General features: G+C 40.0%; 2 protein-coding genes across 10 annotated transcripts; one reads left to right on the top strand and one right to left on the bottom strand.

Annotated features, from left to right (window-relative positions):
* Positions 1–3,355: 3,355 nt before the first annotated feature.
* LOC104249787 (uncharacterized) lies at positions 3,356–4,459 on the top strand. The gene is made up of 2 exons (XM_009806306.1): positions 3,356–3,958; positions 4,079–4,459. The coding sequence occupies exons 1-2, from the start codon at positions 3,356–3,358 to the stop codon at positions 4,457–4,459; spliced, it is 984 nt and encodes a 327-aa protein (XP_009804608.1).
* Positions 4,460–9,734: 5,275 nt separating this feature from the next.
* LOC104249307 (uncharacterized) lies at positions 9,735–25,631 on the bottom strand. Of its 9 annotated transcripts, none has more exons than XM_070174647.1 (12): positions 25,459–25,631; positions 25,216–25,347; positions 24,812–24,884; positions 22,890–23,008; positions 22,673–22,785; positions 21,307–22,352; positions 21,024–21,229; positions 20,762–20,845; positions 20,284–20,633; positions 20,078–20,204; positions 10,203–10,404; positions 9,735–10,101 (listed from the first exon to the last, which is right to left on the bottom strand). In XM_070174647.1, the coding sequence occupies exons 6-9, from the start codon at positions 21,321–21,323 to the stop codon at positions 20,509–20,511; spliced, it is 432 nt and encodes a 143-aa protein (XP_070030748.1). In that variant the 5' UTR covers positions 21,324–22,352; positions 22,673–22,785; positions 22,890–23,008; positions 24,812–24,884; positions 25,216–25,347; positions 25,459–25,631; the 3' UTR covers positions 9,735–10,101; positions 10,203–10,404; positions 20,078–20,204; positions 20,284–20,508. The 9 variants fall into 9 exon arrangements, 3 of the variants coding, with proteins under 3 accessions (XP_070030748.1, XP_070030749.1, XP_070030750.1); XM_070174648.1 differs by having other exon boundaries at positions 10,203–10,329; XM_070174649.1 differs by having other exon boundaries at positions 22,295–22,352.
* Between the last annotated feature and the right edge of the window lie 898 nt (positions 25,632–26,529).

Below are 26,529 nucleotides of genomic sequence, written 5' to 3'. Positions count from 1 at the left end.
TTTACAACATAAATTCCGAAATTACCAAAACCTGACCCCCGGGCCCACATCTCGGATTCCAATAAAATTCACATCAATGGATTCCTTATCACTCCCCAAGTTCATTCATACCAAAAGCATCAAAATCCAACCACAAATGGCCCCTCAAATCCCAAATTCTAGGTCTCCAATTTCAAGCCCTAGTTCTTCAATTTTAGGCTTAAATTCCATGATTAATTAGCTAGATTTCACATTAGAATCAAGTTTTAAGTCCATGAATCTTACCTCCAAGTGATTCCCCTTGAATCCCTCTTCAATCCTCTTCAAAAAGCTCCAAAAATGCTCAACTATGGTGAAAATAAACCCCAAAATCGCAGACAAGACAACTATTTAAACATTCTGCCCAGGTCTGAAATTCTTCTTCGCGAACGCAGTCAACGCCTCCCGTTCGCGAAGCACAAAATAACATTGACCAAAAATTCCTCTTCGTGATCGCGACCTTCCCATCGCGAACGCGATGTTCCTCAGACAACTCTTCGCGAACGCATCCCTTTACGAACGCGATGAACAACTTGACCTCGAACCCAGCTGACCACTTTCCTCTACGCGATCGCGAAGCTTCACTCGCGAACGCGATGCTCAATCCCTCAGCCCTTCGCGAACGCGTAGCCTTCCTCGCGAACACGAAGGCTAAAATTCCATCCTTCACCAGCTAACCCTTCGCGAACGCAAGGGCCTACTCGCAAACACGAAGGCCATTTTCTCTTCAACACTGACCAGCAATTTCTGCAATTCCAAACATCATGGAATGGTCCGATTGACTACCCAAAACTCACCCGAGGCCCCCGGGGACCTCAAACAAACATGCCAACATATCCCATAACCTCATTCAAACTTGTTCCAACCTTCGGAATGCTCAAAACAACATCAAAACACCAAATTCGCATCGGATTCAAGCCTAAGAATTCCAAAATCTTCTAAATTACGCTTTTGATCAAAAACCCAACCAAACCACGTCCGAATGACCTGTAATTTTGCACACAAATCCCAAATGACATACCAGGACTACTGTAACTCTCGGAATTCCATTCCGACCCCTATATCAAAATCTCACCTATCAACCGGAAATCGCTAAAAAATTCAATTTCGCCAATTCAAGCCTAAATCTACTCCGGACCTCCAAAATTCATTCTGATCACGCTCCTAAGTCCCAAATCACCTCCCGAAGCTAAACAAACCATCGGAACTCACATCCGATCCCTTTAACACATAAGTCAGTATCCAGTTGACTTTCCAACTTAAGCTTCCTCAAAAGAGACTAAGTGTCTCAAACCTTACCAAATCCTATTCGAACCCCAGCCAACCAACCCGATCGCATATAGAACCGATAGACAAAGCAATAAGAAGTAAAAATGGGGAAAATAGAGCGGTAACTCATGAGACGACTGGTCGGGTCGTCACAAATAATGAGTATGTAAGGCATGAAAATTAGTACGTAAAAGACATAGATGAAACATGGAATATAGAAACACGTCTTTAAATCTGAATAACTTTATAAATTCTAAAACATTTATAATGTCATGCACGTGCGTATAAATGTCATGCCATGCATAGGTATGGGTGTATATTATATCATCAAGCCACTGAGGGCATCCTATCATATCATCTCGGTCACTGTGGGCAACATCATCAACATATACCAGCTGATCAGGTGGTGGTGCGTATATAACGCCGTAACCTTTTCTCATATCCCATATACATATATTTACATATAAATATGTGTATATAACATCATCTGGTCATGGGTCAATGTACATGTATAAATGAATGGCATGCATGAAAATATGTAAAAATCTCAATATTCTTTCCAGATAACCTTTTTCAACTGTGTATTATTCTGAAACCCATGAACAGGAGATATAATAATATATTACATGGGGAATCAAGAACAAAGAGACTCCTAGTATTTCTATGAATAGAGTCGTTTATGAAAACCGTGCGTTTGCTCGTTTCTTTTGTATAACTTGGACCATGCCAAAAAGAAAGAAGGACTATGCCAAAAAGAAAGAAGGGATGGCCTTAACATACCTGGAGTAAGGAAAACTCCATATAATATTTTTGAAGATTGCACCGTACTCTTTTGAAACCGCAAAATTTTGATGGAATTATGCTTGTTCCTTAAATTATTTGAACGAAATGAAGTTTTGCTTCTGTGAAATATGTTGAACGTAAAGAATGAAGCTTCTACTTCTTTGAATGTTGAACGAAATTTTGCTTGGATTTTTTTGAAATTTGAAACGAATTTTAAAAGATGCTAACGTTTCCCTTGAACTAGAATGGATGTATCCAGAATGAGTTATCAATCTCTTATCATAATTACAAGTCTTATTTGGTTATATATTCAATGAGCTCTTACATAGCCACATGGCATAATGACTAATGAGTCATTTTTTGTCATGGTGGCTTTTTGCCATATTTTATATGGGTATATTTTATAAATTTTTATCCACTTATTAATTAACTGGGTAATGTCTTGTTACCCGGTAATTAATTAATTACCCGCATAATTTAAAAATTATCTCGAATTACTTAAAATTCTATTTATTTTTAATATACTTTATAAATCGTACTACCGCGGTCATATATTACCTTGCATGGTGTTAGTCCATAATTATCGGGTATTATCGATCGACTCGTATTTTACCCCAAATTGGCCACTTTCAACGAAACTCATTTTCTTTAATTTGTGTACCTTTTATCCTTCGTGACACTTATTTATTGCTTGTTATAAATACCTTAGATACGTTAATCTCAATATAATCTCATCCCCGATTCTATGTCAATTAACTGAAGACAAAACTTTTAACGTACAAAAACGTGAGGTGTAACATATACGTCGGGTTCCGTAGCATCAGGAGTATAGCAAGTCGAGAGTTCCAGGTTTTATTCGTGGGAATTGGTACCTCCCGCCTCCTGCTTCTCTGTCTCCTATATTAATTACTTTGTTGCCGTAGTTTTTCGTACTAGTCTAGTCAGGCTAGTGGGCTTGTAGCTACTATTTGCTCCATTTGTTGTTCTGTGTGGTATTGTTTTCTCCTTTTCATTTTTAGACCTTCGTAGGTATAGAGATTGTGGTTTGTAATGGCAGAGTAGGGTCATGTCCTCGGGGAGGTCGGGTGGAGAGGGGGTAGGGCAAGGGTCAGGGGGTGGGACGGGGCCCAAAGGGGGTAAAGGGAACAAGGTAGCATGTAGGTTGAGAATTGGATCGTGGAATCATTGACGGGTAAGTCTATAGAGCTGGCGAAGATTCTCTAGAAGAGGAGGGTCAATATAGCGTGTGTGCAGGAGACTAGGTGGGTAGGATCGAAGGCGAGACATGTATAAATTGTGGTTCTCCGGAGTCGTGAAGGTTAACGGAGTGGGCATTTTGGTGGATAGAGAGCTTAGAGAGTCGGTGGTAGAGGTTAGATGGGTGAATGACAGGTTGATGATGATTAAGGTAGTAGTTGGAAGGAGCACTCTGAATGTCATTAGCGCTTACGCGGCGCAAACGGTCTTGGACGAAGAGGTTAAAAGGCATTTCTGGGAGGCACTGGATGAGGTGGTGCGGGGTATTCTGCCAGAGAAGCTATTCATAGGAGGGGATTTCAATGGTCATATTGGGTCATCTGCTGGTGACTATGGTGAGGTGCACGGTGGCTTCGGCTTTGGTGATAGTAACAGGGGTGATTCCTCACTGTTGGATTTTACTAGAGCTTTTGAGTTGGTGATCGTTAACTCGATGTTTCCGAAGAGGGAGGAACATTTGGTTACTTTTCGGAGTATGGTGGCGAAGACTCAGATTGACTATCTCTACCTCAGGAGGTGTGATAGGGGATTGTGCAAGGATTGCAAGGTGGCCCCGAGTGAGAACCTCGCAACTCAACATAGGCTCCTAATGATGGATGCCGGTATCTTGATGAAGAGGAAGAAGAGGTTTGTACTGGGTCAGTCGAGGATCGGGTAGGGAGCTTTGTCTAAGGATGATGCGCAGGAGTTGGTGGGGTGGCTGACAAATATAGGTGCCTGAATGAGTGGTGGGGACGCTAGCGCTATGTAGACGGCGACGACGGACTGTATAAGGGAGGCAGCAAGAGATGTGTTGGGAGTTTTGAAAGGTTACTCTGGAAGGCACCAAGGCAAATGGTGGTGGAATGATGTTGTCCAAGGTAAAGTGGAAGCCAATAAAGCGGCTTACATTAAGTTAGTAGAGAGCACCAACGAGGATCAGAGGAGCGATAGAGAAAGATATAAGGAGGCTAGGAAGGAGGCGAAATTAGCGGTCACAAAGGCTAAGACTACTACTTTTGGTCGGCTTTATGAGGAACTTGGGGGCAAAGCTGGGGACAAGAAGTTATTTTGGTTGGCCAAAGCGAGAGAGAAGAAGGATCGCGACCTGGATCAAGTGAGGTGCATCAAAGATGAGGATGGTCGAGATTGATGGAAGAGGACCAGATTAGGCAAAGATAACAGTCGTACTTTCATAAACTTCTGAATGAAGATGGGGATGGAAACATCATGTTTGGGCAATTGGATCACTCTGAGAGTCACCGAGACTTTAGGTATTGTAGGCGCATTAAGGTTGAGGAGGTCATGGGTGGGATGGGTAAGATGAGTCGGGGCAAAGTTATCGGACCAGACGATATTCCGATAGAGTTTTGGAGATATGCGGGTAGAGCAGGCTTAAAGTGGTTGACTGGGTTGTTTAATGTTATCTTTAGGACAAAGAGGATGCCTGAAGAGTGGCGGTGGAGTACAATGGTTCCGATATACATGAACAAAGGGGATATCCAGAATTGTAACAACTATAGGGGTATCAAATTACTAAGTCATACCATGAAAGTTTGGGAGAGGGTGGTGGAAGTGAAGATAAAGAGGACGATGTCTATATCAAAAAACCAATTCGAGTTCATGTAGGGTCGTTCTACTACGGAAGCTATCCACCTTATCAGGAGGTTGGTGGAACTATACAGGGATAGGAAGAGGGATTTGCATATGGTGTTTATTGACCTAGAGAAGGCGTATGACAAGGTCCCTAGGGACATCCTTTGAAGGTGTCTGGAAGTGAAAGGTGTGTCGGTGGCTTACATTAGGGCAATAAAGGATATGTATGATGGAGCTATGACTCGGGTTAGGACTGTGGGAGGTGACTCAGAGCCGTTTTCGGTAGTTATGGGGTTACACCAAGGATCTGTGCTCAGCCCGTTCTTATTTGCTCTGGTGATGGTCGCACTGACGTACCATATCCAAGGAGAGGTGCCATGGTGTATGTTGTTTGCTGATGATATAGTTTTGATCGATGAGTCGCGAGGCAGCGTTAATGGGAGACTGGAGGTATGGAGGCAGGCCTTAGAGTCTAAAGGTTTCAAGTTGAGTAGGACTAAGACGGAATATGTGGAATGTAAGTTCAGCGACGTGACGGGGGAAGCGGATGTGGAAGTCAGGCTTGACTCACAGGTCATCCTCAAGAGAGAAAGTTTTAAGTACTTAGGGTCAATTATCCAAGAAGATGTGGAGATCGACGGGGATGTTACGCACCGTATTGGGGTGAGGTGGATGAAATGGAGGTTAGCGTCTGGAGTCCTGTGTGACAAGAATGTGCCACCGAAACTCAAAGGTAAGTTCTATAGAGCGGTGGTTAGACCGACCATGTTATATGGAGCTGAGTGTCGGCCAGTCAAGAATTCACATACCCAGAAGATGAAAGTAACAGAAATGAGGATATTGAGATGGATGTGTGGGAACACTAGGCTGGATAAGATTAGAAATGAACATATACGGGAGAGGGTGGGCGTGGCTCCCATGGATGATAAGATGTGGGAAGTGCGGATTAGATAGCTCGGTCACGTACGAAGGAGAATCCTAGAGGCACCGGTTAGGAGGTGTGAGCAGTTGACTTTGGCAGGTACAAGAAGAGGCAGAGGGTGGCCTAAGAAGTATTGAGGCAAAGTGATCATGCAGGACATGGCGCAGCTTCAGTTTCGGAGGACATGGCTCTTGATAGGAACAAGTGGAGGTCGAGAATTAGGATGGTATGCTAGGGGATAGTCGAGAGTTCTTTCCCTCTTTGTACCGGATAGTCTGATAGAGTTTTGGTTAGGTTTGCTAGCGGTCTATGTTGTGTTCACATTGTTATTTTACATAGTTTTGTGTTATTGTCCTTTCACTTATTCGTTATTGTTATTTTCTTTCTGGCATCTTTTGTTGTTATATGCCTTTTCTGTTGTTTCTTTTATGATATTATTATCTCTACTGTTGAGCCGAGAGTCTGCCGAAAATAGCCTCCCTACCTTTTTCGGGGTAGGGGTAAGGTCTGCGTACACTCTACTCTCCCCAGATCCCATTAGTAGAATTTTACTGGGTATGTTGTTGTAAACGGAGCTGCATAAAATCTAAATAAAATAGATTAAATCGGTATTCTACTACATCTGATGAACAAAATTAGTCTGGAGAAGAAAAGCTCTGTCACTGTGATACAATTTTGAAGTTTGACATCGAGTCTAATTCAAAGCCTGATAGAGATTCAAATGGTGACTATGTCAATCATGCTTCAACACTCAGGCTGATGGGATATTACTGGCTGATATGTATATTTCAATGTTAATGGAGTTGTAATCAACATAGGGTCAAGCTATGATGAGTTAATTTCAATCATTGCTCGGCAATTATCTATAGATACCTCTGTTAAAATAATAGAGATCAAATATATAGTCAGTGACAGGTACCCTCCCATGAAAATTCACAATGACATGGGGCTATGAGTGTATATAGAGACGAAAAGGAACTGCAAGGAGTTCGGAATATATCCATTATGTATAACATTGAAGGAATTCGCGTTGGACTGGAATACGATAGGCGATAATATCATTGCAGAGTCCTTCGAAAATGCACAAAATAGCCTGATACAATTACCATACAATGGTGATACGTTCAGCAGTGTTTCTGACAAAGTAAATTTTCTTGAGGTGGATCCATGCGATGACAATGGTGGTTGTGAGTGTTAAATAATAGTAGACACACTACCTAAAAGTATTGAGGTTGGTCAGATTTACCTAGACAAATATACGATTGTCAGTGCGATGAAGCATTATGCAGTTGTGAACAAATTCCAATTCAGGGTAAAAAGGTCATGTGAAAACAGGTAATTACTTTTGACAAATATACAAATATAATATTAACATTCAAAGAAATGTATGTATTCCTGGTTATTGTATTTAATTTTTGTATTGTTAGTGGATTAATTTCGCTTGATGCTTAAGTAAGTGGGTTTGTGTCAATTATTCAGTGCGACAAAAGGCTTTACTTTTGTATTACAATTGTATAACTTTTGTATGGTCATATTTCATCGTTTTTGACTTCCCAGCTACTGCCTCGAGTGCCTTAGCAAGCATTGTGCATGGAAATTTAGGTCTACAAGCCTTAACAAATCAACCATATTTAAGGTAAGGGAATTCAACAGTGTACACACATACTCATTGATGGATAATACTTATACACGTCGGCAAGCAACTGCCAAGGTCATTGGGAGTATTATCAAACCAAATATGCAAATCCTAAAACTATATACACACCGAAGGACATACAATTCGACATGCTGAAGGAATATGGTGTGAACTTAACATACATGCAGGTCTGGAGAGCACAACAAAATACTTTTCAAATATTGAGAGGTGATCCAAGTGAATCCTACAACCGACTACCTAGCTATTTATATATTTTGGAGAAGACTTACCTCGGATCAGTTATGAGGCTAGAAAAAACAGATGAGGGGTGCTTTTTGTATGCATTTGTAGCTTTATACACATCAATAAGGGGTTGGAAGTATTGTAGGCCAATTATAGTTGTGGATGGTAGCTTTCTCAAATCCGCATACAGGGGGACCATACTAACTGCAAGTACATTGGATGCAGCAGGTAACTTTTGTACATTTAGTTGATTTTTTAAAGAGTATTTTAACTATATGAACATACTGTGATATCATAATTCCATTTAGTTTTATTTATTGTGATATGTATTGTATTGTATGTTTTATGTAAATTATGTGTGAGTAGAAACAAAACATATAATTATATATCATAAAAATATGTTGTTAGTAGGTACATTGTATAAACATACGAAGAATGTTTAAGTTATTAGTTGTAGCTATCTATATTATTAGTACTTTCTGTGTATATAATAAATATTTTATTCGAATATTGGGCGGTCAATTTATATATATCATAAAGTGAAATGAATTTTGTCTATGGACAGGAAGTATATTACCACTTGCATACGTTGTTGATGGGAAAAATGACGCCTCGTGGAGGTGGTTCTTCGAGAGGTTCAGAGAGGCTTTTAGTGAAAAACCACAAATGTGTGTCGCGTCGGATAGGCAAGAGGGTATCATTAAGGCTACGTCCATAGTGTATGACAACGTCCCACATTTTGCGTGTATATGGTATATGTGGAACAACGTAAAGACAATTCAAAAAAGGCTCATGAACAACTGAGTTCGTTGTACTTTGCGTTGGCAAGAGCGTACACTATAGACGAGTTTAACGAACTAATGTCAAAGGTTGACGAGATAGACCCACGAGTAAAAAGTTACTTGTATCAAATTGGCTACGAAAAGTGGTCTTGTGTGTATGCAACGGTGAATAGAACTTGGACGATGACATTAAATATTGCAGAATTGGTGAATGCAGCTAATAAAGACGCAAGAGAACTGCTAGTAATTGCTTTGTTAGAATTCATGAGGGCACTTATTGAAAGGTGGAATAGCACCAACATGGAAAATGCTACGGGGTCCCTCACATTCCTCGGGAAAAAATACCACAAGATGCTGGAGGATAACAAAGTTTTATCATAGTGCACGCGAGTAAGTATCGTCTTAACTATATGTATTTATATTGTATGGGTAATATATTGTACTCTGTATTTTTTCCTTATTGTTTTGATAATTAGGTAAATTGTTATTTCAATCTAGCTACAATAAATATTGAAAGTAGGCAGTATTAATTTTATTTTTTGTTTTGTCATACATTTTTGTATGATAAATGTATGTTTATTGTATAACTAGGTGTACTGATTACATCTTATTCATTAAACGTGTGCTTTTGTTAATCTTTATATGTGCGGAGTTCCACAGAGTATGTGCATACAGTCACAGATGGTTGTAAGAATTCATAGTTTGCCTACGGAAAAGGAATTGCACCTGTGGACGTTTTCAATTGGATCAACTGCCATGTGGACATGCATTGGCTGTTTTGCGATAAAAAAAAACCTAAGTGACGAGTATTGCTCCGTCTACTACACAAGGGCAAACCTTCTTAAGACATATGTAATTCCGGTGGACCCTCTACCAAATGAAAGCAAATGGGATATTCCTTTGACATTGCGGAGGAGGAGGTATTACCTCCTACTGTGAAAAGGGCTCCGGGAAAGCCTCATAAAACAAGATACAAAACTTTTAACGAAGTGAAAGCTAAAAAGTATAATGTCGTGCAACAATTGTGGAGGGTTAGGACAGAATAAGAAGACATGTCGCAATGTTCCTAAGAGAAAATAGAATAGTTAATTCTTCCAATAAAGTACTTTTTATGTGATGCAGAATTTTATAGAATAATAACAACCCAGTCAAAATGATTCATGTGCATTCTGCATTCATCATTGAAATCCAGTATTAACTGGATAGCTCTACTATACCAGTGTATATTAAATGTATTAAACCACTACCATGAGTAATTAAAATTAAAACGCTTAAATTGTAACGTAAGAATCATTATAAAAACATCAAGTACGTAGCATCCAAAATATGGCGCACAATCCAAATTCCCAAAAGACATCTTCTCCAAATTTCTTATAACCTATTTGTTGCGAACTCTTAATCTTTGTTTCTTTGGTGGACCACCTCTCCTCCTTGCAGTCCTGCATGTGACCTTACTATCACTAATAGCCCCCAATTCTTGTTTTCTTCCTGCGTAATCCCAAAGGAGAGCTCCAAAGCGTCTACGGTGCTCTTCTACATTAAAGTTGACATTTGGAATTGAAAACTCCCCGATACTGACATACTCTGCAAATATTGCAACATAAAACCCACAGTCCCTGCAAGCATTAAAGTAACAGATAAACACATGCTAAAATGTACACAATTGTATGGCAGAGAATACCATTAGTATTGAAACTAATGGTTTAAATATACATACAATGAGCCAAACTTCTGCTGTGGAACCTCGGTAACTAACCACTGAACTTTCAAAGGTTCTGAAATACTTTTTCCAATATAGGCTGGAGTGGTATTGAAATTTATGCCATTCTGCTTCCCGTAGAAGTCTAAGCATTGGAGGAAAAGAGGTATAACAACTGAAAACTTGTTAATAAGCTGATGAACTGCATTATTATTCCCAGCTGCAATAAATGAGTCATACACTATTAGGATCCTTTTGCATATGTCGAATACACCCAACACCCAATGGAATTTATCCTTGACATTAATGGGTATTATCACATAATCAACTTCTGACCAAGCAATATTGACAAGTAACCAATAGACTAGAATGTAATAAGCTACAGTGTCGTTCACCTTTACCACCCTACTGTGACGATCCGGCCAGTCGTCTCATGAGTTACCACTCTGTTTTCTCTATTTCTGCTTTTTTATGCCTTGTTTATCCACGTTTTGTGGTATTGGGTTGGTCAGATCGAGTTCGGAAATGATTTGGTATGGTTTGAGACACTTAGTCTCTTTAGAGTGAGCTTAAGTTGGAAGAGTCAACTGGATGTTGACTTATGTGTTAGAAGGCTCGGATATGAGTTCTGATGGTTCGGTTAGCTTCGGGAGGTGGTTTGTAACTGAGGAGTGTGATCAGAATGAGTCTTGGAGGTTCGGAGTAGATTTAGGCTTGAATTGGTGAAGTTGATATTTTGGCAATTTCGGGTTGGTAGGCGAGATTTTGATATAAGGGTCGGAATGGAATTTCGAGAGATGCAGTAGTTTCGTTGTGTCATTTGGGATGTGCGTGCAAAATTTTAGGTCATTCGGACGTGGTTTGGTTGGATTTTTGATCAAAAGTGAAATTTAGAAGATTTTAGAAAATTTGGCTTGAATCCGATGTGTTTTGATTGATTTGATGTTGTTTGAGGTGTTTTGAAGATTGGTACAAGTTTGAATAAGGTATTAGGATATGTTTGTGCTTTTGGTTGAGGTCCCGGGGGCCTCGGGTGATTTCGGATGGTTAACGGAGAAGTTTGGACTTTATTGCAGCTGCTGAAGTTGTTGCTTCTGGTATTTCCGCACCTGCGGATTGGGGACCGCAGGTGCGGCGCCGCATAAGCGCAGGAACTGATCGCAGAAGCGAAAATGGCCTGATGAGCAGCGACCGCAGAAGCGGATAGGGCGACCGCATCTGTGATGTTGCAGATGCAAAAGTGTGATCGCAGATGCGATATTTGACCGGATAAGTGATTTCCGCAGAAGCGGATGATGAACCACAAATGCGGTACCGCAGAAGCGGTTAAAGGGCCGGAAATGCGAAAATGACTGGGCAGAAGGTATAAATTGTGGCCTTCGCGAATTTTGAGCTATTTCACCATTTTTATCTCGGCTTCTGAGCTTTTTAGACGATTTGAAAGAGGGATTTCAAGGGAACTTTATTGAGGTAAGGAATTTGGACTTAAAACTCGTTCCTATGCTATTATTTCACGTATTAGAGCTAGAAATTATGGAAATTTAGGGTGAAAATTGGGAAAACTAGGGCTTGGAAACTTAGACCTTTGCTTGAGGATTTGAAGGACCATTTGAGGTCGGAATTCAGAACTTTTGATATGTATGAACTCGTGGGGAGATAAGGAACCTATTGATGTAAAAATTATTGAATTCCGAGACGTGGGCCCCGGGTTCGGGTTGTGGTAAATTCGGGATTTGTGTCGTATTTTGATTGTTTTCGGTTGGGCTTCGTTCCCTTAGCATATTTTGACTTCCTCATTCTGATTTTGGATAGATTTGACACGAGTGGAGGCCGATTCAAGGGGCAAAGGCATCACGAGCTAGAGATTTGACCGGTTCGAGGTGAGTAATGATTGTAAATGATGTTCTGAGGGTTCGAAACCCCAGATTGCACATCGTAGTGCTATATTGAGGTGAGGCACACACTTGATGACGAGCGTGGGGTCGTGCACTATTGGGGATTGTGACTTAGTCCGTCCCGGATGACTATTTTACCGCGTATTTGACTGAAATCTATTTGCTATCATCATGATCTGGGCTGAACGTTATATTTGGGCCTTGTGCCAACTATTTGGACCCTTCGGGGATTTTTACTAGTATTTCCTCATTATTTTTGACTTTATACTTGAACTCAGTCATGTTATATTTCACTGTTTTTCGTACTTAGCCATATTTACTCTGTTTTAATACTTATGTGATCTTTTAAATGATTTCTTGGGCTGAGAAACATGTTTTACTACTGCCCGAGTGGCTTGTGAGGATTTTGACTGAGTAAGGCCGAGGGCTTATGTTGTGAGGAAACATTTGATACTGATTATGAGGCCGAGAGCCTGAGATATGTACGCCACGAGGTGGCTTGATTGATATGAGGCCGAGGGCCTAGTGATGATGCCACGAGGTGGCTTGATATTGCGCTTTGGCCGTAAGGGGCCCCTCCAGGAGTTTGTACACCCTCAGTGAGCGCGGGTACCCATTGTGATGTGAGATTGAGCCCAAAGGGCTGGTATTGTTCTATGTGATTGCCCGAGGGGCTGGTACTGTTCTGAGATATTGCCCGAGGGGCGGATTTATTGATACTATGCCCGAGGGGCGAACCTTTATGTGTTTACTTTTCATAATTGACTGTCAATTACCTACTTAATTATTGAAAAAGGCTTTTCATGAAACTACATTTGAGATAAAGGATTTTACTTATCTTTCACCGATTTATTGATTTTAAATGGTTTTATTGCTTCATTATAGAATGATTTGTGCCTTACGTGATTTCTTGCTTTCAGTTTTTATTTACATTTGTTACTCACTAAGGTGGAGCACTCACTTTACTCCCTGCACCCCTGTGTGCAGATTCAAGCATTGCGGATCCTGCCAGTGCGAGTTCAGAGCTCCCGGCAGATATCGGAGTCCACGAGGTAGCTGCTTGTCGTCCACATTCCTGTGTTTCTCCCTCTTTGTCATTTCTATCTCTTTTCAGATATTTGTAATAGTTATAGACTTATCGGACTTGTAATAGGATTTATAGATGCTCATGACTAGTGACACCCCGGCTTCGGGCTGTGTTGGGTTGTCCTTCCGCATATTTATGATATTATCTGCTACTTAGTATTATTAAATCATGTTTTAGACTGTTTTCTTGTTGTTTAACTATTTAACATCGAATTGGGAATAGTTGGCTGGCCTTGTCTTCACGAGAGGCGTCATCACGACTGGGCTTGGGTTTAGGGTCGTGACAAGTTGGTATCAGAGCCTAGGTTACATAGGTCTCACGAGTCATGAGCACGTTTAGTAGAGCCCCGTGGATCGGTACGGAGACGTCTGTATTTATCCTCGATAGGCTGCAGAACCTTTACGAAAAACTTCATATTCTTGAAATTCTTGTCGTGCGAACTTGTTGATCCAAATACTAAACTTCTGTTATTTCACTCTCACAGATGGTGAGGACACGTGCTACCGGGCAGGGTGGACGACCACCAGTTCCACCAGCTGTGGCCATCAGAGGTCGAGGACGCAGCCGTGGTTGTGGTAGGGGCAGAGCAGCTAGGGCAGCACCTGCAGATCCATCAGCTGCCCCAGTTCAGGATCAGGTCCCAGTTATGGACGCTCCTACAGCACCAGCTCAGGCACCAGCTGTGCCCATTGTGATTCCGGGTCTTCAGGAAGCCTTGGCTCAGATCTTATCAGTTTGTACTGGCCTAGCTCAGGTAGTTTCAGCCACTACAGCCGCAGATACTTCTCAGGCTGGAGGAGGCAATCAGAAGTCCCAGTATTGATTCGGTTCCAGTTGTGAGGGATTTTCCCGATGTGTTTCTTGCAGACCTGCCGGGCATGCCACCGGACATGGATATTGATTTTGGTATTGACCTGGTGTCGGGCACTCAGCCCATTTCTATTCCGCCGTATTGTATGGCACCAGCGGAGTTGAAGGAATTAAAGGAGCAGCTTCAGGAACTCCTTGATAAGGGGTTCATTCTGCCTAGTGTGTCACCTTGGGGTGCGTCGGTTCTATTTCTGAAGAAGAAGGATGGCATTATGAGGATGTGCATTGATTATAGGCAATTGAACAAGGAGACAATTAAGAACAAGTATCCTTTGCCTCGCATTGATGATTTATTCGATCAACTTCAGGGAGCGAGAGTGTTCTCCAAGATTGATCTCCGTTCAGGTTATCACCAGTTGAAGATCAAGGACTCGGATATTCTTAAGACAGCTTTCAGGACCCGATATGGTCATTATGAGTTCTTGGTGATGTCTTTGGGGCTGACCAATGCCCCAGTAGCGTTCATGCATTTGATGAACAGTGTGTTTCGGCCTTATCACTCGTTTGTTATAGTCTTCATTGATGATATTATGGTATATTCGTGTAGTCAGGAGGAGCACGCAGAGCATTTGAGAGTTGTGTTGCAGAGATTGAGGGAGGAGAAGCTTTATGCAAAATTCTCCAAGTGTGAGTTTTGGCTCAGTTCAGTGGCTTTCTTGGGGCACGTGGTGTCCAACAAGGGTATTCAGGTTGATCCGAAGAAGATAGAGGCGGTTCAGAGTTGGCCCAGACTGTCCTCAGCCACAGAGATTCACAACTCTTTTGGTTTGGCAAGCTATTATCGCCGGTTTGTTCAGGGATTCTCATCTATCGCATCACCCTTGACCAAGTTGACTCAGAAGGGTGCTTTATTTGTATGGTCGGACGAGTGCGAGGAGAGCTTCTAGAAGCTCAAGACAGCTTTGACCACAGCTCCAGTGTTAGTTTTGCCATCAGCTTCAGGTTCATATACCGTGTATTGTGATGCTTCGAGAGTTGGTATTGATTGTGTTTTGATGCAGGAGGGTAGAGTTATTGCTTATGCTTCTCATCAGTTGAAGCCTCATGAGAAGAACTACCCCGTTCATGATTTGGAGTTGGCTGCCATAGTTCACGCGTTAAAGATTTGGAGACATTACTTATATGGTGTCTTGTGAGGTGTTTACTGATCATCGTAGCCTCCAGCACTTGTTCAAACAAAAGGATCTTAATTTGAGGCAGCGGAGATGATTGGAGTTGCTTAAGGATTATGATATCACTATATTGTACCATCGGGGAAAGGCCAATGTGGTGGCCGATGCCTTGAGCCGAAAGGCGGTGAGTATGGGCAGTTTGGTATATATTCCAGTTGGGGAGAGACCTCTTGCAGTTAATGTTCAGGCCTTGGCCAATCGATTCGTGAGGTTGGATATTTCGGAGCCCAGTCGGGTATTGGCTTGTGTGGTTTCTCGGTCTTCCTTATACGATCACATTAGAGAGCGCCAGTATGATGATCCGCATTTGCTTGTCCTTAAGGACAGAGTTCAGCACGATGATGCCAGAGATGTGACCATTGGTGATGATGGGGTGTTGATGATGCAGGGCCGGATTTGTGTGCCCAATGTAGATGGGCTTCGGGAGTTGATTCTGGATGAGGCCCATAGCTCGCGGTATTTCATTCATCCGGGTGCCGTGAAGATGTATCAGGATTTGAGGTACCATTATTGGTGGAGAAGAATGAAGAATGATATTGTGGGATTTGTAGCTCGGTGTCTCAATTGTCAGCAGGTAAAATATGAGCATCAAACCGGGCGGCTTGCTTCAGCGGATAGATATTCCCGAGTGAAAGTGGGAGAGGATCACTATGGACTTTGTTGTTGGACTTCCATTGACTTTGAGAAAGTTCAATGCTATTTCGGTGATTGTGGATCGGCTGACCAAGTCCGCGCACTTCATTCCTGTGTGTACTACCTATTCTTCGAGCGGTTGGCAGAGATCTATATCCGGGAGATTGTTCGTTTGCATGGTGTCCCAGTTTCCATCATTTCAGATAGGGGCACTCAGTTTACTTCGCAGTTTTGGAGATTTGTGCAGCGAGAGTTGGGTACTCAGGTTGAGTTGAGCATAACTTTTCACCCTCAGACGGACGGGCAGTCCGAGCGCACTATTCAGATATTGGAGGACATGTTGCGTGTTTGTGTCATTGATTTTGGAGGGTCATGGGATCAGCTTCTATCGCTTGCGGAGTTTGCTTATAACAACAACTACCATTCGAGCATTCAGATGGCTCTATATGAGGCTTTGTATGAGAGGCGGTGTAGATCTCCAGTTAGTTGGTTTGAGCCCGGTGAGGCTAGGCTATTGGGGACAGACTTGGTGCAGGATGCCTTAGAAAAGGTGAAGGTGATTCAGGAGAGGCTTTGTACAGCGTAGTCAAGGCAAAAGAGCTATGCTGATAGGAAGGTTCGAGATGTGTCCTACATGGTTGGTGAAAAGGTTCTGTTAAAGGTTTCGCCCATGAAGGGTGTTATGAGATTTGGAAAGAAAGGGAAATTGAGTCTGTGGTTCATTGGGTCTTTTGTGAGGTGCTTCGGAGGATTGGGGAGGTGGCGTATGAGCTTGCTTTGCCACCCAGCTTGTCAAGTGTGCATCCGGTATTCCATGTTTCTATGCTCCGAAAGTATATTGGGGATCCGTCTCATGTTTTGGATTATTCCATGTTTCTATGCTCCGAAAGTATATTGGGGATCCGTCTCATGTTTTGGATTTTAGCACGGTTCAGTTGGATGATGATTTGACTTATGATGTGGAGCTAGTAGCTATTTTGGGTCGTCAGGTTCGGAAGTTGAGGTCAAAGGATATAGCTTCAGTGAAAGTGCAGTGGGGAGGTCAGCCCATGGAGGAGGCTACCTAGGAGACCGAGCGGGGGTTGCAGAGTAGATATCCTCACCTGTTTGAGGCTTCAGGTATGCTTCTTGACTCGTTCACGGACGAACGTTTGTTTAAGTTGGGGAGGATGTGACGACCCGGCCAGTCGTCTCATGAGTTACTGCTCCATTTTCCCTATTTTTGCTTCTTTATGCCTTGTTTATCCGTGTTATGTGGTATCAGGTTGGTCAAATCGAATTCGGAAAGGATTTGGTAAGGTTTGAGACACTTAGTCTCTTTAGAGTGAGTTTAAGTTGGAAGAGTCAACCGGATGTTGACTTATGTGTTAGAGGGCTCGGATGTGAGTTCCGATTGTTCGGTTAGCTTCGGGAGGTGGTTTTTGACTTAGGAGTGTGATCAGAATAAGTTTTGGAGAATCGGAGTAGATTTAGGCTTGAATTGACGAAGTTGATATTTTGGTTATTTCCGATTGGTAGGCGAGATTTTGATATAAGGGTCGGAATGGAATTCCGAGAGATGCAGTAGTTTTGTTGTGTCATTTGGGATGTGCGTGCAAAATTTCAGGTCACTCGGACGTGGTTTGGTTGGGTTTTGATCAAAAGCGAAATTTGGAAGATTTTAGAAAATTTGGTTTGAATCCGATGTGTTTTGGCTGATTTGAAGTTGTTTGAGGTGTTTTGAAGATTGGTACAAGTTTGAATAAGGTATTAGGATATGTTTGTGCTTTTGGTTGATGTCCCGGGGGCCTCGGGGTGATTTCGGATGGTTAACGGAGAAGTTTGGACTTTGTTGCAGCTGCTGAAGTTGCTGCTTCTGGTATTTCCGCAGTTGCGGTGCCGCATAAGCGGAGGAATGAAGCAAAAATGGCCTGATGAGCAGCGACCGCAGAAGCGGCTTGGGTGACCACATCTGCGATGTCGCAGATGCGAAAGTGTGATCGCAGATGCGGTATTTGACCGGATAAGTGATTTTCGCAGAAGCGGATGATGAACCGCAGAAGCGGTTAAAGGGCCGCAGATGCGAAAATGACTGGGCAGAAGGTATAAATTGTCGCCTTCACGAATTTTGCGCCATTTCGCCATTTTTATCTCGGCTTTGGAGCTTTTTGGACGATTTGAAAGAGGAATTTCAAGGGAACTTCATTGAGGTAAGGAATTTGGACCTAAAACTTGTTCCTATGCTATTACTTCACGGATTAAATTTAGGGTGAAAATTAGGGAAAACTAGGGCTTGGAAACTTAGACCTTTGCTTGAGGATTTGAAGGACCATTTGAGGTCGAATTTCAGAACATTTGATATGTATGAACTCGTGGGGAGATAAGGAACCTATTGATATAAAAGTTATTGAATTCCGAGACGTGGGCCCGGAGTTCGGGTTTTGGTAAATTCGGGATTTGTGTCGTATTTTGATTGTTTTCGCTCGGGCTTCGTTCCCTTAGCATATTTTGACGTCCTCGTTCTGATTTTGGATAGATTCGACGTGAGTGGAGGGCGATTCGAGGGGCAAAGGCATCGCGAGCTAAAAATTTGACCGATTCGAGGTGAGTAATGATTGTAAATGATGTTCTAAGGGTTTGAAACCCCGGATTGTACATCGTAGTGCTATATTGAGGTGAGGCACATGCTTGATGACGAGCGTGGGGTCGTGCACTGTTGGAGATTGTGACTTAGTCCATTCCGAATGATTATTTTACCGCGTATTTGACTGAAATCTATTTGTTATCATCATGATCTAGGCTGAACACCATATTTGGGTCTTGTGCCAACTATTTGAACCCTTTGGGAATTTTTAATAGTATTTTCTCACTATTTTTGACTTTATACTTGAACTCAGTCATGTTATATTTCACTGTTTTTCGTACTCAGCCATGTTTACTCTGTTTTAATACTTATGTGATCTTTTAAATGATTTTTTGGGCTGAGAAACATGTTTTACTACTACCCGAGTGGCTTGTGAGGATTTTGACTGAGTAAGGCCGAGGACCTATGTTGTGAGGAAACATTTGATACTGATTATGAGGCCGAAGGCCTGAGATATGTACGCCACGAGGTAGCTTGATTGATATGAGGCCAAGGGCCTAGTGATGATTCCATGAGGTGGCTTGATATTGCGCTTGGGCCGTAAGGGGCCCCTTCAGGAGTTTGTACACCCCTAGTGATCGCGGGTACCCATTGTGATGTGAGATTGAGCCCGAGGGGCTAGTATTGTTCTATGTGATTGCCCAAGGGGCTGGTACTGTTCTGGATGTTGCCCGAGGGACAGATTTATTGATACTGTGCCCGAGGGGCGAACCTTTATGTGTTTACTTTTCATAATTGACCGTCAATTACCTGCTTAATTATTGAAAAAGGCTTTTCATGAAACTACATTTGAGATAAAGGATTTTACCTATCTTTCACCGATTTACTGATTTTAAATGGTTTTACTGCTTCATTATAGAATGTTTTGTGTCTTACGTGAGCTTTCAGTCTTTATTTACATTTGTTACTCACTGAGTTGGAGTACTCACTTTACTCCCTATACCCCTGTGTGCAAATTCGGGCGTTGCGAATCCTGCCAGTGCGAGTTGAGAGCTCCCAGCAGATATCGGAGTCCACGAGGTAGCTGCTTGCCGTCCGCAGTCCCGTGTTTCTCCCTCTTTGCCATTTCTATCTCTTTTCAGACATCTGTAATAGTTATAGACTTATCGGACTTGTAGTAGGATTTATATCTGCTCATGACTACTGACACCCCGGTTTCGGGCTATGTTGGCTTGTCTTTTCGCATATTTATGATATTATCTACTGCTTAGTATTATTAAATTATGTTTTAGACTGTTTTTTTGTTGTTTAACTGTTTAACATCGAATTGGGAATAGTTGGCTGGCCTTGTCTTCACGAGAGGCATCATCACGACCGGGTTCGGGTTTAGGATCGTGGCACCTACTATCCTGTTGAGTAGTCACATACAAATCATATACTTGTTCGACCCTTGTCTTGAAACAACAATCAATAGTTGTGAACCTGACGTTATTGGATGGGCCATACTTATATCTCTTCCTTAGATAGTAAAGAATAACATCAATAGGCTGAACATAAGATAAAATTTTAAAAAACAAGAATGGTTTAGTTATTTACTAAGCAAATAAACTGAAATTATAGTTGCATACATTTATTATATAAAAGCTAAGAGTGATCGATAAATATCAACGCACCGTGTCATTCAATACTTGCCCTGCGTGTGCCAAATTGTAAAACCATTCTTTCTTGTCTACCCTTGCAACACCCAAATCAAATGGCCTCTCAAGCTTGTTAACTTCCACCGGATAAGGAGATTTTCGCCTATACAAGTTATAAAAAAAAGCTTGTGAAACTTGTAATATAGTTGGGTATGAATAAGCAATCATATATGAATTGGAACCTGGATGATCTCTTATGTGTCCCATTGTATAACCATTCTCTAAATTCTTCTATCAAATTGGGGTCAACAACTATTCCAATAACATGTGCGAATGGATGTTTGATTGGAAAAATAGGAGGACCTACGGAGCTGCTACAACCGGAGTCGAAATCTTGTGTATGTGGGGACTTTGCATTCTTTCTAGGAATCTTCAATCTTCCCTTTTTCTCAGGGGTTAAATGCTCTTCAAATTGTAAGAATAATTTGAGAAGGGGTCGCAGGCAACTCAAAATCATCAAGAATAACAACTATTTTTTCAATTTGGGCATCAAAGCCCGAAGTATCCACATCCACGACAGAGTCACCAGCATCTGGATATTGGAAAAACAGATAGAGTAAAAGCTAAAACAAAGACACTTGTATGAATATTGTATGACATTTGTATTTATAATATATTAAAAATATAAATTAGTGTAATGAATAATCATTCTACGATTACCTGTATTTTCTACATTTCCAACCTCTGGGGGTGGAGCAATGTCTCCGCTTGGCTTATTTACTTGTGCAACATTGACGTCAACATCTTTATATACGCAAATAAAAGTTATAAAACTAAAAAGTGTATTATAGTTGATAAGGAATTATATGGTACTTGTATGATGCTTTATGTTTATTGTACTGAAAGAGGGTGCTTAGTTAATGAAATAGTATAATAACCTTATTATTTTATAATGTCATTGACTGTTACGTACTCAACCTACTCTTCATTGTGGTCTGGAAAACAAGCATTGTTGTATCGGTTGTGGTGGCGGCGATCATTACTCGATGGTCTAATAACTGTATACATTGGTGAAATAGAAACATCAACTTTTTTGGATTGACGGGATTCAAATGTCCTAATTTCATCCAAGACTTTGTTGATTGATTGTGTGAAAAATTCCTTAATCGATACAAAGTCGCCTGCAACCTGAGAAACAAGCACAATACTACAAAATATTAAACATCAATAAAAGTTACTGTAATACATTTCTAGAGAATTACTACCTTTGTCTTGAATGCATCTAAATCACTTTAAACATTTGCAATTGCAGTTCTCAACCGTTGTACTTCCCACAATATAGCTTGGTCCGGCTTATTCTTCACTACTCCAGAATTTTCAGGTATAAACGGGAGATTACGACGATGCAATGCACTGTCTCCTCGTTCTTCCATTTCATAATCCCTTTTTTCCGGTAATTTTATGAGTTCCAACTCTTCAGATGTTGCAGCAATATTTTTGAAAACTCCAACAAAAGGTACAATAACATAATCCACTTTGTATAATAACGGTATGACAATCGTATAAGTTTTATATGTCATACTAGAGGGATGATGCCCGTGCAAGTTGCACGGGCCTGACACCGACGCGACCAACATTAACATTTAAGTATCTATTGTTGATAATAAACACAACGCTTTGTATTATAATCAAAATAAATATTTATAATCAAAATACTTTTTTATGCAGCATGGGCATAATGTTGTTGTTTTCTTTACAATATATGTGCCAACAAGGCAAATAAGGAATTAAGGACGGTGCCTCTCGAACAACCAGAGACTCAAGTTACTTCATCTTTTTTACAATACTTCTGGTTATTACAAGCTTGTCCCACTATCTACATTATGTTATTAAGTAGGCATGATTAACCTACTGTCCATTAAAACAATAAATGATTTGATATGGACACCGAGAAGATGTAAATGGATCGATCTACAAGGGCCATTAACCCCTGTTCAAATTTCTCTTCAGGATTTAGGATGATTAGAAGAAAAGACGGAAGCTCAACCCTCTGCCTTTGAGATGGTTCCACCATATTGAATCAACATCAAACCAGAGACAGCTAGAGTATTCCTAGAAACACAGAATTCCCATTGATCTTTTTATTTATTGAAAACCAACCATGCATACAATATCCTGGAGACCTAGGTACTAATAGTTCTTTCCATAATATAACATGAACAAAGGAACAAGATAAGCAAGAGGCATTCTTACACTGAATGAACACCTGATTATCCTCCGCCGTCTTCGATGAAAATCGCTTTCCATCAAGCTGTAAAACCATTGATATAAAGAATGCAATTAAAAGCAAGCATACTTCAAAGCTCACTACATAGAAGACATACTATTCTTCTGAGGTTCATACTAAAGCCTAGAATCATGTAAGGAACAACTTCAGTAATATGGCACTATAAATTTATATTTATGGGGTAAATGTAGTTCCCAGGTCAATTTAAAAAGGAAAATTGTCAAATACTTGGATAAGGAATGTTGTTACTGCAACCAAGAAATTAAAGACATCATGTTTTACCAAAACATAATAGATTCCAGAATACAACCAATAGCAAATAATTACTCAAAGGAGATGCTTACCGTAACTCCAAGAATTATAAATGGTCATGTCATTGTCAACAGAATCCTTGAGCGAAGAGTAAACTCCATGCGAAGAGAACGTGTAGCTCTCATAAACTGTGCAGACAAAAGTTCTGCCAGTAAACAAAAACAGTTACAAATCTGTAATGGAACTTGGTTGAAAGGAACAAAGATAGAAAAATTTAATACCAAGAGGCAGGCACAAAGAGATTCTTACAGATTCAACCAGAATCATCTCTAGGAAACATCACTTAGCAGATTTGCAGCTTTTACAAAAGATTACTAAATTTAGTATCAGAACCATATGGTGTAGGATGAAAGTGTAGTTCTTGCATCCTACAAAGCATATGAAAATGTTAATATAACATCTTGAAAGATGTTTAACAAACTACAGATATCAATATTGCATTGTGAAATACATTGAACATGCCTTTATTCCTGGCATATGTAAATCACAGTAGCTAAGAAATTCCCATTCTGCTTGCATTAAATTTGGAACTGAGAATTTTGCTTTTCATAAAGTCAATATGAAGCTAAGTCTTATTTAGCTTTATTTTACCTTTCAGGATGATCAAAAGTAAGAATTTAAAATGATGTGAGTGCGCCAAAAATCACAGACTTGAATTTATATCGGCAGATGCACCACTTCAATCACTATCATCCAAGAATAAGATGTCACGGATGGAACAGATAAATGTTCCGGACGCTGTAAGTATTAGAAATCATTCCATTAAAGTAATCTTGTGGGAAATATCTTTAATGTATTGCAATCTCATTGTTCCAAAACATTGAAAGACGTGCACATACTCAACGTGGTTAGATGTCCACAAAAGACGTGGATATAATTTTTTCTTGATTTTCAATAACAAATGAACTTCAGCCACAAAAGTAAAATATTGGAAGCAGATGGAAAGGTGCATGCAAGGGAGCAGGTGGATACTCCACTTAGAATAGATAATTGTCAGTAGAATAGAATAGTATTTACTCGGCTCCTAACGATTTAAGAAATTAGCATGCCCCTCAAAATCACAAATTGCAAATAGTGAAGAACATCTATGGCTCCCAATGGAGATAAGAATTCTCTTGGCTAAAGCATTTTTGAAGAAAATTACTTATAAGATATGAACTGTTAAAAAGTTCCAATATATCGCATTATCAGACTAATCAAAGAGTAGAAGGATGACAATTCACCTAATCTTTGTACTGATGGTTTCCTCTTTCTTTCTTTCTTTCTTTCAAAACCCAAAGAATGGAATAACTAGTCTGACCACAAAAATCTTCCTCAGAAGTTATTTTAGCAATTTCGGAGTATGAAGTGAAGAACATAGCACTCAGAGTAAATGTGCTCTCTTATATAGCAATTGTCTTTTTCTTTTATTTCTAAGTAATATAAGCTAATATATCCCTCAAGTGTTGCATAATTTTCTCCAAACATATTCTAATATTCATAGACTTAAATCATATAGGAGGTGAAATATATCCCAGCCTATGTAGCAGAGTGCATTGTGCAGAATTTGATACACTTTTTAACACTTTTTGGTATAGAAGACAATACTGGGCATCGATTACAGGTAACATTTGAGGGATGATTCGGAGCTTATGCACATTCAAATAGCATGTGTGAAAACTTAAAATGGAGTTCATATCATTGAACTATCTAACTTTTGTCCATTTGTCCCTTTACAAGATTATGAGATGGGCATGCTCTAAAGGAATACATGATGACGTAGGCGATAAGTTCTTCCTCAACATAAAGCACCAGTTCTACTAAGTTGATGGCGTGATACAAATATATGTAGAATATATGTTACTTGTACTTGTACTAAAGGAAGAAAATAATATTTTGATCAGAAAAGAAAGATGATTTTTCTTTATCTACTTTATGAACATAACTTATTTTTCACTACAACAATGAAAACTATTTTTAAAACATAGAAAGAGAACTAACAACTGCGACGACTTGTTAAATGACAAACTCATTGTCATACTCCTGAATTAGCAAAGTGAGAATCCAAAGAAACCTTAAATACATCTTTGATATAATCAAGAGATAAATTTATGATCAAGATCACACACATGAGTGTGAAGAAAAGGCAATTAAGAGAACTTACCAAGCGAATGGGCTCTAAAAGGTCATACCTTATATAGTCGCGAGCAAGGTCATCAGAGCTTCTTTCTATGCTAGTATCACCTTGTCCAGAAGTCCTTTCCCCTTACATGAATACAAACCAAGTGTCAAATGTGATAGCATGGAAGAAGCAAAACCAGAGCAACCAAACCGTATGACTTGTAGATGGAAGGACCTTTAGACACAGAAATGTTTTTTTTTATAAAAAAAAAAGTACCATCGCTAGCAATAGACCACTTTAGATAAATAGAAGCAGAAATATTTTCCTCAAACAAAGTATAATGCTAATGTCTATTCAAAGAAAAAGCAGAAGAGCAAGATAAACACTCAAAGCAAAAACGAGATAGCAATAAACAATACCCAAGGTTACATTGTTGACCAAAATAAAGCAAAAGAAAGTAATTCATAATCATACCTTGCATCCTTAGTGTGTGGATGACAATAATACCCAACATAATTATCCAAGTCTTGAACAGTGGCCTCAAAATCACCAAAGTAAAGACTTTCTTCTCGAAAAGCCTTTGCTCAGCCGATACAAATTTTTCTGCTGCAGCCCAAAAAGGTAAATGGCAACATAAAACTTCAAATAAGTTGAGTGAGGAAATTCAACAAACAATTTGGGTGCACAATCCACTTTAAGTTTCAGTCATTTCGATACCTTAAATTTTCCATAAAAGGGTTTAATTCTGCACTAATTAGCCATGATACATGTGCAAATCTGAGGAGTATATTGATACTGAAGATAGGAATGTAAGTGAGAGGAAGGCAGAGAAACTGAAAGAACCATAGACTAAGAACGGTGAAGGAGAATGGAATTAGAAGTGAAGTAAAAGCCAGATGTCTTACATAATTAAAAAGGCAGACAGGTGTCACTATAAAAAAGAAAATTCCTGATGCTGCAATTGAAGTAAATACACGTGTAGGTAATAGATCCAATAACTAAAGTCCATTGTCCGTTACAATTGAAGTAACTTTTTGTACAATGGTTTAGTGTTGTGTTCGTCCACTCTCTTCTCGCTTATATATAGTAGAAATTAATGTGCTATCAAAAATTCTATTTTACATATATGCATATAGTGTACTCAATATGAATTAGTATAATTGTATCATAATTGTGTTATTTTTGCATGCTATAATATTGTATTATACAATTTTGACTTGACAGATATATATATATTGTATATATTAAAAATTTAACTATTACATTAAAAAACAATCAGTTTTTTACCTTGATCCAAGTTGGAGTGAATATAAGATTCTCTATGATTTTTTGTCAAAGTTGGGATTTGACCTTTGTCCATCTCAGAATACGAGGTATTTTATTGCTGGGGAGACGGACGACAATTTGTTTATCAATCATAGAATAACACTCGTATATCCAAACTTGAAGCGCAAGAGGCAGTCCACCAAGTCTATAGTAATGCACATTTGTACTAAGCACATGCCGTACCAAAAGAAGCAATGCCTTGTAAACATCTATTCCCCAATTGGTAATAGTTGAACTGTCCACTGTCTACTATATGAAACCTGTAGATGTCAACTGCAATATTGTCTCTCAGTGGAAAACAAGAACTCTATAAAGTACAAGATCGCAAGCTTGAATGCATATTCATCACATTTTCAGGACTTGGTCAAGAAGCAATTTCGAAGAAGCTTCTTCTCTATTTTGTCCTTGTTTGGGAAGTAACTGTCCATTAAGTTTGGTCTTACCTGTGGATCAAACCCAAGA

The sequence above is a fragment of the Nicotiana sylvestris genome, chromosome 5, assembly GCF_000393655.2.
Source record: "Nicotiana sylvestris chromosome 5, ASM39365v2, whole genome shotgun sequence".
Lineage (NCBI taxonomy): Eukaryota > Viridiplantae > Streptophyta > Magnoliopsida > Solanales > Solanaceae > Nicotiana > Nicotiana sylvestris.
This window is presented reverse-complemented; position numbering and strand designations above follow the sequence as displayed.